The following is a 15,151-nucleotide window of genomic DNA, read 5'->3' on the forward strand; positions in this document are numbered from 1 at the left end:
GTCCCAGGGCTAGGGAGATATGGAGGAGGTCTCCTGTTCCTCTTCCTTGTTCAGTGGAGTCGGCACAGGATCTGTTACATTTGCTGCGGGCTTCCATGCGGAGCCCTAGGTTCGCCCAGGCGGGTATACTTAGAGCTTATCTGGCCTACCATATTTGGTTGGATCGGAATGCACGTCTGTTTGAGGGCAGGAGGCTCACGACGAGGATGGTGGTGGACAGAGCTGTACTTCAGGCTGGGGAGGTTTCTTCCAGCCTTGACTTGTGTCCCCTCGGGACGGCCAGGGACATCTGGGGTACTCATTGTGCTGTTCTAGCGCCCAGGTTTGTGTTTGCTTCTTGGGTGCCCCCACCCCCCGGCTATCTCAAGGTGAGTTTTAATGGTAGTGTAGCATTAGAGGGCAGGTCCGGCGGGGTTGGATTTGTCATCAGAGATCATCTTGGACGGCTGGTAGTGGCGGGTGGCCGATATACGCCTGGACTCACAGTAGTGGGAGCTGAGCTACGGGCAGCTTGGGAGGGTGTGTCCTATGCGAGGCGGGTGCTTGGCGCTAGGCGGGTGCACCTCGAGGAGGATTCCTCTATAGTGATCGACTGGATTCAGGGTGCGGACAGATATGGTGATGGACATCCTCTCATTCGGGAGACCCGCAGGATGGCCTTGGAGATGGACGACTTCGAGGCAGTACATGTGTTCCGGGAGGCGAACAGTGTGGCAGACTGGGTCGCCTCTTACGTTGCACGATATTCAGGGGACTTTTGTTGGACTTCCACGGCAGGGCTCCCGCCCCCACTGTATTTTTTGCTTTCTTCTGATATGACAAGGTGTACTCACGTTAGAGTTATATGAAATTGCCATTTTCACAAAAAAAAAAAAAGAAAAAAAAAAAGTAAATGGAAACTGGATTTTGTTTGAGCTCTGAACTCGTTTCTCTCCTACCACCGCAGCTTCCTTCCCCAAATGGCTCCAGAGATCTCTCCTCTGCTTTCTACCTTCTATTGCCCCTTCTCCAACTACCTTTCCTCCTCTTTCTAGGTTTTCTGTCCCGCTACATTCCCTTATTCTTGCTATGCTTGCTGCTTGTTGACTTGACATCTCCGCTCCTTCCCTTCTTATATATGTTTGAAGCTCTCCATGCCCAAAATGTTCGGCTTTTCTCGCCGCCGGATGAAGCTCGGAAGGTAATTTTCAGCCCATTTACCCATTTCCTTTGTGCTCATTGACCGTTTCCCCCTTTCTTTAATCTTGGGAAGCTGAACCGAAAAAGATGTTTTTTTGAGGAATTTCTATCAAAAAGATGATAAGTTTATGGGGTTGGGGTTCGTGGCTTGAAGGTCCATTTTACCTATTTGATTTGCTTGTTTTGCTTTCTTAAGAAAATATTAATCTTGGGATGCTTAAGGGAAAATGATGGCTTCTTTTAAAGATTTTCTTTCGAAAAGATTACAAATTTATGGTTCTGTATGGTATAGGCTGAAGGTTCATCTGGGGGATCCTTCGCAGGGGACCAGAAGTCCCAGTCGGCCCACAAAGCGAGTCAACCAGTCCGATGTAACGGTTCTCTGATGACCCCTATGTGGCTTTTGTTGTTGGTCTTGTGGAGTTTTGGTTGTTGAGGTGTTGAAGTTGGTGCAGGGAGAGAATGTGGTTTCAGCTTCGGTGAGTGGTCGGTCTGATGACATCAATTGCCCATGCTCAGTGGGTGCATTTGATCCCAGTAAGCGCAGTCTGGGGAGTTCTGACAATTGGATGGTGTTGCCGACGGAAGGGCACAAACCAGCTCCTCGATTCCATGTAATGGGTAGTCCTTTGTTGACCACCTTAAATTTGTAGTTGATGATGTTAATTCCTTTCTATTTAAGATGAAGTTTGCTTTACTTTTTGATCAGAAACGGAATAAAATGGTTTTGTTTCCAATAGCATGCAGCAGCTGTTGTTGGGAGCAAAATGGTGGTTGTGGGCGGTGATTCTGGCCGCGGATTGTTGGATGACACGCTGGTAATGAATTCCGTACTTCCTTCTTAACAGAATTCATCCCTTAGCTCATGATCATTCCTTTCCTGAACTTTGATAATTCACTCAGTTAAGTATTTTGTATTATCTTTTGAATTTGTGATAATGGTTCATGGGGATTGCCTCTGGCAGTTACCAGTCTGAGGGTAATAGTCTGGACCTACATTCTATTCTAATTACATCTCTCAGATAGACTGGTGCGTTATTATGCAAACTAATGCTGTTCAATGCTGTTTACTTCATGCATTGAATTTGCATATTTCTTTCAGATATTAAGTTTGGACAAACTTACCTGGGCTGCTGCTGCTCCTGCTCCAAAGATTCCCTTATCACCAAGCGGCTGTTCCTTGAAAATTCCTGCATGCAAAGGTCACTCTCTGGTATACTTCTGATGGCTTGTTGCCACTTGCCCCTGTGTCGTATTTGTTTCAAATTGATTTTGATAATAGGTGGCTTTGGTTTTGCATTAGTTTCTCTTTATTGATAGTGATATTAATTATATGTGGCAGTATTTTGCATGTACTTGTATGTGCTATAAATTGTAGGCAGGGAGGAATGTCATATGGTAAATTTATAAATTTAGGTTACTTTCCCTCCTTTTGATTCACTGAATTGCTGCAGTGTACCCACAACTTGCATTTCAAATACCTGACAGCAGAGCAGAAAAATATTCCTAAGCCTCAAGGCCCCTCTTTTGATAGTTATGGAACCTATCATAAGATGTTGGATTGTTGTTATTCAGTTTTCGTTTGTGGACATTTCTGCTCTCTTAACTTTTCCTTGGGTTACCTTCACTAAACCTTCCCACCAAACTTCTCTGAAGATACCTATTCACTCGCTGAAGAACGTTGTGAGTTTGCATCCACTTGTGACTTTAAGCTACAATGTGAGCATAGATTGCTTGATATGGTTGATGATCCATTCAGAGTTTCTACATCACAATATTAAATTATTAAGGAGCTTTTGGTCATAAACTCCTGATATCTCTTGAACCTGACTTTGTGCGTTTGATAGTTCAACTACTTATTGGGATTCCCCACCTTGTTTTGAAATCATGATTACCAAGACAATTGTTGTTTTATTTTATTTTACTCTATCTCTTTGCATTCTGCTGTGCTTCATGCTTCCTTTAGTTCTTTTTCCAGCTCTGTTTTGGCTGTGTCATAAATTTTTTGAGAGCTTTGCTCCCCAAATTTGACCTCACACTTGTTGTTGCTATTTTCTCCTGAAATAAGCTATGACATATTTACTTTGGTTTTGTATCCTGTCCACATTTGGGTGGTTGGATGGGCGTAAGCACCTCCATTTTCTCAAAAAAGAGAGGGATTTTTCTACTTTTTCATGTTTGAAAAGAAAAGGAGGAAAATTTAACATATCTTTGGAGTATGATATTTGTCATTTTCTAATATCTAGTGGTATTGTATAGCACCTTTTGGAGCTTGCCTAAGACTTGCAGATAGTTCTTGTAAAATATTTTAGAATTTGCATTAAAGGGCTATATGTACTGTAGGATACTTGAAAAAAAACTTATTTCTAGAAGTTGGTAGATTAACATTGATGAATTAAAGAATGCTCATCCTATTGTAACACAGTTGCACGTAGTTAACTAGTAATTGCAGGATTTCTCACCATACCAAAATCCTTAAATCTTAAAATTATAGGATCAACAATGTCCCTTCCACCTCCATATTTCTGGGCTGACCAATTTGGTGGGCATCCATGATATAGCCCCTTATTTATTTAGTTCTATCTGTTTCTTGTGTTCAATTATCATGGGAGCTGCCAATGGACTGAACTTGGGGTTAGCAAATCCAAAGATTTTGGCAGTCCAACACAAAAATTTATGACCCCAGACTGAGTGTACAAGATTCACAAATCGGTTTTGGGCCTAATTTTAGTAGCTTACGTATATATTTTGTTGTATTTGTCATGATGGTGATGAAGATTGAATCACATAGACTTCAAACTAAGCCATATAAATAATCTTTGTGTTTGTTACTGCTTTAATTTCTTTGCTTCTATCTATACTGCAAAGCTCACTAACATCACATGCTATTCATTTGGCTACTCTCGATGGATAAAATTCTCACCAACGAAAATCTCATTAAAAAAGAATATCGCTTCTGACAAACACATGTATTTTGTTTGGGATTCAAGAAGAATCAGCTGAACATTTATTCTTGAAGTGCTGTTTCTAAAGAAAATTGTTGAGGGAGCTATTCAGAATATTCACACCAACAAGACGATAACATTTGGCGCAATGGAGGGTGATCAATATCCAAACTAATACAAGATGGATATGACGATGACGACAATAACATAGAGGAGCTGAAAGAGAACATCTGGAGGATGGTTGCTGAGTGGATTTATATTTATGACTTATACTACCTCCCTCCTTGCATTGGTTCATGTAATGTTGCTAGATTCTATAGTCCAATTAATAGTCTCCAAGAACTTACATATATCTTCATTTACTTGAGATAAACTAGTGATGCCATAGTTTTTGATTGGAGTATTTCAGTCTCACCTTTGTGATAACTTTCATGATCATATTCTAGCCCTTGTCGCATGTTTTTATTTGAATGTGCTATATCAAATTGTGATGCTTCAGAGAAAAATGATGCTCCATATTGAAATTTCATTGATTTTTTTTTTTTTTGTAGCCCTGATGTAATAAAAATAGCAAATAGAAATGCGTTATCTGAATTTGAGAGAGGTCTGTAAGTGCTATGATATTAGGGTGAATTAGTGAATGAAAAGTTATAGTGACAACACTCTGGGAAGAGAGTAATGGCTATTAGGTCTATCGTTTGGCTTGTAATTGCACACTTTTTATTACATGAGCTAGTTGTTCATATTTCTCTCTTTAAATTTGCTGCCTTTTCTATTCTTATTTCTTTCTTGAGCTTGTTAGCATCAATCTTTTTTTTTTTTTTGGTACAACGACGACTCACACATGATGGGTGTGGATGCAACCAACAAAATCAGAAAACAAAAGACTACAAAAGAGCTCTAGCAATGACTCGTGGGCCGCCCAGATAAAACCTTCAGAGTGGTGAGCCACAAAGAAGGCAACCCAATCTGTGGCACCGTTTGCTTCCCTATAGACATGTGTGGTTTGGTGGGAGCCGCTCTCCCTCAATAATCTGCGAATGTCGTAGAGCAACGGCCGATCCCTAGCATTGCATCCCCGACCCTGAACTCACTCAATCACCGTAGCCGAATCTCTCTCGAGGAGGAGGCGATTTGCGCCCAGCACCCGCCTCGCATAGGAAATACCTTCCCATGTAGCTCTAAGCTCGACGCATACAACAGACGTGTCGAAGATCCGCCGACCCCCCCGCTGCCATCAGTCTGGCGTCGTGGTCTCTAATGATGAATCCCACACCTCCGCAGCTCCTGCCTTCGGTTACACTACCGTCGAAGTTCACCTTGAGAAAGCCAAAGGATGGGGGCACCCAGGAGACAAACACGGTTTGTTTCAGTTGTCATCTTTCTATATTTCTGCGCCAAACTACAATATCAGTTATCTTGTTGAGAAACCCCAGGAAACTACTTAGAATTTGATTTATCATTTATTTTTAAGGGTCTATTGCTTCCTGTTATATTTGAGAACCATCACTTCCCTGCTGCAGCCCGTGGCTAGATCTGCTTGTAGGCATGCTCTAGCTCTGGGCAACTTGGTTTGGCATGGGGTCCCATTGGTCGAGAGTTTGATCTCAAGTTTCATGTCTTTATTGAAGAAATCACCTCATCTTGAAGCAAGAAGTTGTTTCTCTTTAGATTTAGTTCAGGCGTAATGTGATGTTTATTACTTGTGGGGAGGTCGTCTTGCTATATCACCTGTTTTTATTTCTGTCTTGGTCATCACTTTTGCTTCTCCATCTCAATAAGAGGAATTATGGACAGGTATTTAGATAGCCAACAATCTGATGTTTCACAAGCAAATGAAGTCTGCCACATCTATGGCAATTCGTTCATATGTATTTTTGGTCAATCATAGGAGCAACTTTCAGGCTCTTTGACAAAGACTTATACCACTACAAATTTCAATGCTCTCTAGTCAAACTCTTGGTTTTTGATCCTCTTTACCTACCAGAAGCTCTTGGACCTTAAATGCGGTTTCTATTTCTGTATAGTTACTTTTTGTTTATGCATTCTCCATATGTTTGCGTTATATAGTCATTATATGAGATGGTCTTTGGCCTATTATTAGTGTATCATTTGCACAATGGGCCTCCATAATGGAATCCTTGCATCCTTATAAGAGTCCAGCACTTCTTATTCAGGCTGTGTTCGGACAGTTCTGGTGCCTAAGCATGATTCTTGTTGCTGTTATGATCTGAACATAGTAGCTTGTTATGCTATAAATATGGATGAGAGCTAATCTTCTAGGAGCCCTGAACATTGAAAATAACTTGCCCGCATTTATTGTCACCTAGGTGTCTTGGGGAAAAATGGTTCTTCTTATTGGGGGGAAAACTGATCCTGTGAGTCACAAAATATCAGGTTGTAAGTCATGCTTATACAATCATTATTCCACTATTTAATCTCATCAGTTTTTTTTCCTGATGACAAGTGGTTAATTAATATTCTGCATCCAATACAGTATGGTCCTTTGATGTAGAAACAGAATGCTGGGCGCATATAGAAGCCAAAGGAGACATCCCGGTAATTCCTTATACATTCAGCTTTCTGCAATTTGATTAAGTTTAAGTTGGCTTATATTTGTTCATTAGAACTGGCATGGCTGTCTTCTATATTCATGTCTTTTCTTTTTCTTTTTCTTTTTTTTTTTTGTTGGGGAGAGGGGGTTATAAATCTGAGAACATTTTTCTTATCTGACCAAGGCCTATCTTGGCCTCTGATGATAGTTAATTGAATGTTATTTGTTTCTTGAAGTCTTTGCACTTTCTTATTTTGTGCAATTTCTTTCATGTTACAGTCATCTACTGAAAGCAAATGCTTATAATTATTCTACTTGTATTTGTCCTCTTATCTACTCATTATCTACTTATCCATTCTAGATGGCAATAAGAAAAAAAGACTGCAGTTTTTCTTTTTTTTTTTTTTTCCTTTTTTTTTTGCAATGGTGGTAGATTTTCAACATTTTAACTTCCCGTTGTATTTCAGGCTGCGCGCAGTGGGCATACTGTAATCAGAGCAGGTCCTGCCTTGATCCTGTTTGGGGGCGAGGATGCAAAAAGGAGAAAATTAAATGATCTTCATATGTTTGATCTTAAGTCTTTAACATGGCTTCCCTTACATTATACGTGAGCATGCTTTCTGTACAGCATCCTTCTATATCTGATCGACAAATCTTGATAGAGGGAGCATGATTACAGAAGCCAACAAAGAAAATGCATTACTTAAGGAAAAATATCAAATATAAAATAACTGGGACCTTTTTCCATTGTGCATTAAAGGATTTTTTTGCTTACTTGATACTATTCTTGTATTGCTTATGGAGTTACATTCCCTTTTAATATAACTGAGAAGTTATGGACATGTTTATAGTTTTGTATGTCTTCAACTGCACCTTGGAACTAAATCATGCCATTAACAGAGGAACAGGACCTTCTCCAAGATCAAATCATGTGGCAGCTCTTTATGACGACAGATTCCTTTTTGTTTTTGGAGGGCAATCAAAGTCCAGGATTCTGAATGATCTTTATTCACTAGACTTTGAATCAGTAAGTGACATAGAGGCCACTTCAACTTTGTCAAGTTGATCTTTTTCAAAAGCGTTGCTTATATTTTAAGGATTTGGTAACTTGTTTGCATACATATATCTTCATGTCAGATGGTGTGGACAAGACTAAAGATCTGTGGTCATCATCCATCACCTAGAGCAGGTTGCTGTGGGGCCCTTTGTGGAACTAAATGGTATATCACAGGGGGTGGAAGCAAGAAAAAACGTATGCACAAACTGTTGCCTAGAGTATGCTCTGATAGAGTATTCTGTTTTAAATGATCTTGATTATCATGATTAAGAGACCATTTTATTCTTCTGCTTCCATCTTAAGAATTTTATGCTAGAAATTTGTATAGTTCTGAGACTCTTGATTTTGCTTAACATCTTATTCAGACTAGGAGAACAAAGTTTAATTTTATGATTTAGAGGTAAAGATGGCAAGTTTCCCTTTATTCTCGTTTCTTTTCTGTTTTTGGATAAAAGTCTGAGCATGCTTTTAATTATTAAAATTATTATTGTTATTGAAGCTACTTTTGTTTCTACCTTTTGGCTCCCAGCATCTGTCTCTCCCTCTCTCTCTCTCAATCCTGAACACTGCATTGTTTCTTTTGTTGATCGCTTTAAGAAAGCTGTTCTGAAACATTTGTTTATTGCAAATATTATTTATTGATGTGGATTATACATAATATAACCTCCTGCCACCGAGGAATTTACTGCTGTAGTTGATGAACAAAGCTTATCATCGAGTTGCTGCTTTAGTAGACTACGCAAACCTCACATAATAATATATAACCTTCAACTCTTCAAATAAATTATCTGTCTTTCCCCCCCAACTTAGCCAACACTATTTAAGGATCTTGAAGATGATTAAATAATAAAGAGGGACACGTCTAGATGTTGATCAAGATCTCAAGACAATAAAACTTGAGCAAGTACTGGGAGTGTATAACCTATCTAAATAAAGCATAAAGCCTAATAGATTTGTAATTGTTTACCGCATGACAAGTAAAACATCACACATAGAAGTGCACATGTAGATTCTATGTACAGATTTTATTTGATGCAATCTATTTGCAAATGGATGAACGTGTCTAAATGTCACACAAGTATGGTTGTGTTATTATGTATTAAAAAATAGGCTATGACACTTTCCGCTCTAAAAAGTGGTATATAACTTTAGGCCTTAGTTTTTAACACTTAAATATTTCTAGTGTGATATGAAGTGCACTCTCCAATAATATTATTTAGTTTCGATTTACTATCATATAGTCTATAGTATGGTATGCTGAATCGGCCTGTACCGGCCGGTTCTGCATATATCGTATCGGTATCGAGGTCAACCAGTATGGTTCAGCTGTGAAAAACGGTTTCCGCTGCGTACCGGATTCGCACCGGTACGCGGAGGGCAGTGCGCCCGCACGCGCAGGGAAGAAGAGGAAAGAAAAGGAAGAACATGAAAGAAAGAAGAGGAAGAAGAAGAGAGGAGAAGAAGAAGAAGAGAAGACGTACTGGTACCGGGCCTCGCATGGGGAAACACTCTTCCTTGCTCGCGGGAGAAGGGGGAAAGAGAGGAGGAGAGAGGAGAAGAAAGGAGAAGGAAGGAGAAGATTCGGGAAGAAGGAAGAAGAGAAGGAAAAAAAAAAGAAAAGAAGAAAAGAAAAAAAAGGAACGCGACCGCGTGGGGAAACACGTCCCGCGTGCGGCTTCGCCCGTGGAAGCATGGGGAATCGCATCCTGGAAACCGTGCGGGCGCACTTCCGCGGCGGACCCGGTCGGTATCGGTTCCGTATGGCCCGAACCGGTACCGATTCAGTCCGGGTTGCCACCGGTACGTTGACCGGTATCGGTTCGGCATACCTTAGTCTATAGTAGCAGTATCGGTATATACTGCCCTGTATTGAGTATGTCGTATTGTACCGGTATCTAATTGAGACTCGATACAGAGGACGATTCGAGTCTCGGTACACCGAACCAACCTCCATATAGGACATACCAACATTATACCAGCATAGTACCTGTACAGGGTTTGGTATTGAGATAGTGAACCTTGGTCTATACTAATATGCATCTTTTTATTTTGAGTATATAGTTGCTTTCCTAACATGTAAGGATGATTATACTTGAATCTTTGTTATTATCTACATATTGGTAGTAGGTTTGGCAACCCTACTAGAATGCATCACCTGTTTTTTTGCTGGAAAGAGGCATCTAGAAGTAAAATATATTCATAAAATTCCTTGTTGAGGTCTTCTATTAATTAAAAAGATCACTTTTCCATTGAAGTAGTTTCTTGACCTCTATGACTAACCAACCCCCCTCTATGTTTGTAGGGGTTGCCCCTTCATGCCTTTCACCATCATTTCCCTTTTCTAGATGCCACCTTGTTACGTCCATATCAATTGTTAAGTTGATGCTCAGGGTGCCAACTATCAGATTTGGTAACACTCTTGGGGTTGATACAAGAGACCTGACTTTGATGGTGGCCTCACCCAGGTTTTCATCCAGGTTTCCACATTCCCAGTTTTCAAAAAAAAAAAAAAAAAAAAAGTTGATGCTAGTGGATCCCAAGGGGTGATACAATACTTCTTCAAGAACAAAATATTGTTCATCCTTCTAGTCCATCAAGGAAAGCCTCCATGTCCTTTACTCAAGATCTGATTTACATATTCCATTCCCTAGTTTTGGTAGTTGTATGAGAGAGATCTTTTTGTTTGTAATTTCTGTGGGTTACTGATTTTTCTGTTAGAACCATCTATTGGTGCATTAACATCATTATTAATTCATGGAACTTTGTTAAAATTATACTTCAATAAGTGCATACTTTCTAACATATAGTTCTCTTTTCAGGACATTTGGAAACTCTAGTCTTTGACGTTCTAAAATTTGAGTGGTCTGTTTCTGTTACTTCACCTGGTGCTTCTGTTACTACCAACAAAGTGAGTTTGCTAAGAGTCTTTTCTGTTGCGTTTATTATGACCCTCTACAGTTTATGATGATACATCTGTGGTTTCTTTACCCATAATAATGTTTGTCAATTTAAATGTTTAATGAGAAATTCTGAAAATTTCAAGAAGAATATTTTAAATTCTTGTGTCCTTACGGTTTCTATTGATACTTTTCTTTGTGGCATCAATACTCTGTATGTGAAGAATATGATGGTGGGTTTCAAGTTGCTAAATCCATCTGTTCAGTTCAAATTTTGTTCTTAATTTTGATGGTAGTGGCCTTGTAAGCATAAGTTGTGCAGTGACAAAAAAGGTAATAGCTGGGTGTCAAGCTAGGATTTAGCTAGGTGACTAATTTGTAAGTATGAGGTGGCTAGTTTGATTGTCATAAGCCCGAGGTGGCTAGTTCAATAGTTATAAGCATGCGGTGTCATTCATGAGGAGGTAGCTTAAAACAAGGCAATTCAATAACCCGCATGAGGTAGGAAGTCATGTTGGGAATTGTGTCCCAAAGCCAATTTTTAATTGTAAGAAATTGGATTATGTATATATATTTTATTAAAATGAATAAAAATTTATTCTGGTAATTTTCTATTCATCACAAGTGTTGCATCTTCAAATTGAACTCCTGTATATTGTGATGAAGTCCTTAGGACTAATTTAGTGGATAAAAGAGGTTTTATTATTTAGTCCTTAAACCAGTTCGCGACCAAATGACAAGCTGTCAATTGGACGATAGCTATGTCAAGTATAGGTCGTTGTGTGCCATTTAGTTGGTTGTCCTCTTAAACCAAGGAGTGTGGAGACACTGTATGGCATACAGGTGAGATGTAGGAGTACATCGTCACTGAATAGTGACTCACCTGCGTAGCACTCCACTGTCGGGAGTTAGCTCGTAAAACGTATGGGCATAAGTACCTCTTAGACCTGAGACTGTCACGGTGACTTGCAAGCAACTCACTGTACTTAGGCACTGGATGACCTGAATTTCTAATTCAGGGATCGGAAGGATGCTGGGTGCAGTCAAGTACTCGCGAAGTCTGTGTACGAGTCAAGATGGGATTGACCGCTCCAGATTAGAGGAGTTGATGTCTTGCTGTATTTCAATTCAGTAAAACCTTGGCCAGGGTAAACCAAGTGATGGTCACTTGATTTGATTAATTGAAATATACTATGGATGACCGGATCCAAAGTTCGACAGTCCACTCTGAGGTCATCTTGAGCATCGAAGGTCATAGGGATGAATTATGCAACAACCATACGTCTAGGTTCTTGAATGTTGCTTTGCATATTTGACCTATCCGGACGTCGGGTATCATTGCTAGATGGTCACCTCGATTAGTGCATGGAGTAGTCCATGTACTACCGGCTTAGTGTTCGAACCTATCGGAGTCACGCACATTAGTCAAGCTGAGTAGGAAGGTCTTGACCCAATTTAATTAAGAATTAAATTATGGGTCATTTGGAATTTGGCTCTGTCTATGTTCAGCTAGCACTGAACATGAGGTACATGCTAAATTTCATGGATGAACAACTAATTAAGTCTATATTTCGGGTCAATCAAGTTTTAATTAATATAATTGAACTTGATGAGGACTCAATTGTTGAGATTGGATTTGATTAGGTCTAAATTAGTGTAATTGGGCTCGATCATGATTTAATTGGGATTTAATTTCGTATTTGTTCTGATCTAAGTCGGACTTGGATCGAGCCGAAACTAGACCCAATTGAATCTCCTATGAGTCAGACTCATGTGAAATTTTTTCGGGTCAAAAATTCATTCAAATGGGCTGCAAATTTGGTTTAGAACCAAATAGACTAACTTATGATCAAATGGGCTAACCCATTTGTATCAAGTTGACTTTTCCCATTTTGTGTGGTTGCTGACCGTGAATAAATGCCATGGACCCGTGGACCACTCCCTTCACATGGACCCTTAGCATTTGTTTTGTGAGCCGCGACTCACCTGGGACGCATGAAACAGAGCTTCTCTGTTTCACGCGTCCGCAAGCTTTCCGACCGGCGATTGCGCGGCCAACCGGCCTCCGGCCAGACGGCCGACTGGACCGGAATGTGCGGTTTTGAACCGCCAACATTCCAGTCCAGTTTGATTTTTGAAATCCGGCAATAATAGGCATTAATCGCTGGTTTATTCCATGGTTGTTTTTGAAACAACCGTTATCAAATTCATTCATATTTGATAATGAATGAATTCAATAACGCTGGACCATTACGCCTCTTAACTCCTCTCAGCGTTGGCCTATTTGTAGGCCACCGTTTCCTCTCGAATGGAGAGAGAGAGAAAAAAATTTTCTTGGGAAGAAAACGTCAGACAGAGAAGGAGATTTGATTCTGTGGAGAAGAAGAAGAAGAGAAAGGAAGGAGTCCTTTCTCTCTGGTGGTTTGGAGTTCGGCCCAGATCCGGTGTCCTCTCCTCCCTTCCATTCCCTCTGTGATCGGGATCAAGAGACGGGCATCTGTGGCTTGTGCGTGCTGTGAAGAAACGGGAGAAAAGAAACTGAAGAAAGAAAGAAAGAGAAGAAAGAAAGAAAGAGAAAAGGGAACGTCCTTTTTCTGGATTTCTTTTCTTCCAAGGGTCCTTTTGCAAAAGATTGTTTTGCACGAGTAAAAACATCATCCAACCTTCTTGCGAAGTTTGACGTGCGTGCGAAGTAGAGGGCTTGTAGATCCAGGCCTCGCAGAGCTACCTTCAGGGATCTAGATCCAGATCCAGATTCAAATTACCTCGACCAACTTCCGCTACGGCCTTGAGGTAATTTTACACAAAAGTTAAATTTAATATTTATAATTGTTATAAATAAAATAAAAAAAATTAAAACTGATTTTTCATGCCTGGCGTTCGATTTTATCGGACAACTCGGAAAATTTTTCCTTCAACTGGTATCAGAGCCAGGTTGGCCGATGGAATTGGCCTATAATATCTAGAATTATGCATGATTTAATTTTTAAATTTAGATTAGATCTAGATTTATTGATAAAATATCAATCTTGTGCTGAATTATAAGGTTGTCCTACTATAAGGTTAACCCCTTATAGTGAAAAGGTTGTCCTAGCACAAAATTGAGATTAATTTGTATCATAAAATAAATAGTTTATTTTTGTGAAATTATGCATAATTGATATTTATGAAATTTCAGTTTTAAATTTATTATGACCACAAAATTTAAATATAAATTGTTTATATTTGGAATAAATTGACACCTTGAATCCATGATCATAATGCATTTAATAAAGAATTAAATGTTGAATTTAAAATTTAAAATTTGAATTTCAAATAAAGATTTAAAATTCAAAATTTGAAATTCGAATTAAAATTTAAATTTGAACATGGGATTTGGGGATGGGTTAGCACAATCAGATTAGTTGACTAGGTTAGACCTAATTATGAAATCAAATTGAAATGGACTAACTTAAGAAACATGATTTAATCTAATCAATAGTTGAACTAGACTAAATCAAGGTTTATAAAATGATCAAACTCAATAGTTGTAGTTTATCATATCCAAACATTTCAATTGGATCTGATTGTGGCTTAGTGGTCGAGCCCGAGTTCCCAAGGATAACCTAAATCAACTTGATAAACCAATTGGTGTCTAAGGTAAGTCGGCATTTGATCATGGTTTTTAATTGGGGCTACCTCTTACCTGGCCAACATAGTTGGTGTCTAGGAAAGAGGTTAATGGCGTAACCCTCCCATGATCTCTCTTACCTGGCCAATTTGGTCGATCAAGTTTTGATTAAGGTACCTTGATACTTGGCACTCACCCATGCCATTAAGAAAAATCAGTGTGACTGATTTAGGTGTCTAATAGACCAATAAGAGCTAGTCCTCTATATGATTTGGTGAAGTCAGTGGGAGGATTTAGAATTATCGGTCAGTGTTACATATCATTTAAAATCCTCTAAATTATTAGGTCCTTAAAATGATAAAGTTATATAGATAACTAGATCATAGCCTCCCATTAAGGTGAATGATAATAGGTCCAATATTACAGTTGAACATGCAGGACGCTTCCGTCTGGTGTTCCTCTAAATACTGGAATTATCCTTCATTATATGATAGCTTTTTGAGCTATCTAATTGTGATTAGGTTGGCCGAGCCTTCCTCGGGCCTGATCATACATTAGGTAGTATCATCGAGTTAGTTCATTAATGGTTGGACCTAACCAGGATTTTCAGTGGAGGCCTCCGCCTACTGATTACCACTTGGGGCAAAATTGATTGCTAGAAATTGTTTAGAGAAATAATTGGTAATGTACCTACCCTTAGATGCACATGGGTTGGCCGAGCCTTCCTCGGGCCCGTATGCAGTCTATGCGGATTCTAGTACCCACTAGGGAATTAAAGTAATTCCTCGAATTAAAGGTAGAGGCTATTAATTCGATTAAAATAGTGGGAGAAAACTTTAGACTAAAGTCCAAGTCTTTAGGATTAAATAAATCATATACTGATTAGTTGGATTTTTCCTTTATTTTTCA

At 39.3% G+C, this 15,151-nt stretch overlaps 1 protein-coding gene across 1 annotated transcript in view; it reads left to right on the forward strand.

Annotated features, from left to right (window-relative positions):
- The first annotated feature begins 892 nt into the window (after nucleotides 1-892).
- The window catches only part of LOC103717819 (acyl-CoA-binding domain-containing protein 6), a 28,138-nt gene continuing 13,879 nt past the window's right edge, over nucleotides 893-15,151 (forward strand). The window contains exons 1-12 of the mRNA XM_039116270.1: nucleotides 893-1,034; nucleotides 1,128-1,180; nucleotides 1,472-1,550; nucleotides 1,635-1,793; nucleotides 1,920-1,997; nucleotides 2,282-2,392; nucleotides 6,455-6,521; nucleotides 6,622-6,683; nucleotides 7,146-7,285; nucleotides 7,579-7,705; nucleotides 7,816-7,930; nucleotides 10,555-10,643. Of these exons, the coding sequence (XP_038972198.1) occupies nucleotides 1,134-1,180; nucleotides 1,472-1,550; nucleotides 1,635-1,793; nucleotides 1,920-1,997; nucleotides 2,282-2,392; nucleotides 6,455-6,521; nucleotides 6,622-6,683; nucleotides 7,146-7,285; nucleotides 7,579-7,705; nucleotides 7,816-7,930; nucleotides 10,555-10,643 (1,074 nt within the window). The 5' untranslated portion in view covers nucleotides 893-1,034; nucleotides 1,128-1,133. The remainder of the gene's footprint in view (nucleotides 1,035-1,127; nucleotides 1,181-1,471; nucleotides 1,551-1,634; nucleotides 1,794-1,919; nucleotides 1,998-2,281; nucleotides 2,393-6,454; nucleotides 6,522-6,621; nucleotides 6,684-7,145; nucleotides 7,286-7,578; nucleotides 7,706-7,815; nucleotides 7,931-10,554; nucleotides 10,644-15,151) is intronic.

Source organism: Phoenix dactylifera, unplaced genomic scaffold, assembly GCF_009389715.1.
Source record: "Phoenix dactylifera cultivar Barhee BC4 unplaced genomic scaffold, palm_55x_up_171113_PBpolish2nd_filt_p 000077F, whole genome shotgun sequence".
Taxonomy (NCBI): domain Eukaryota; kingdom Viridiplantae; phylum Streptophyta; class Magnoliopsida; order Arecales; family Arecaceae; genus Phoenix; species Phoenix dactylifera.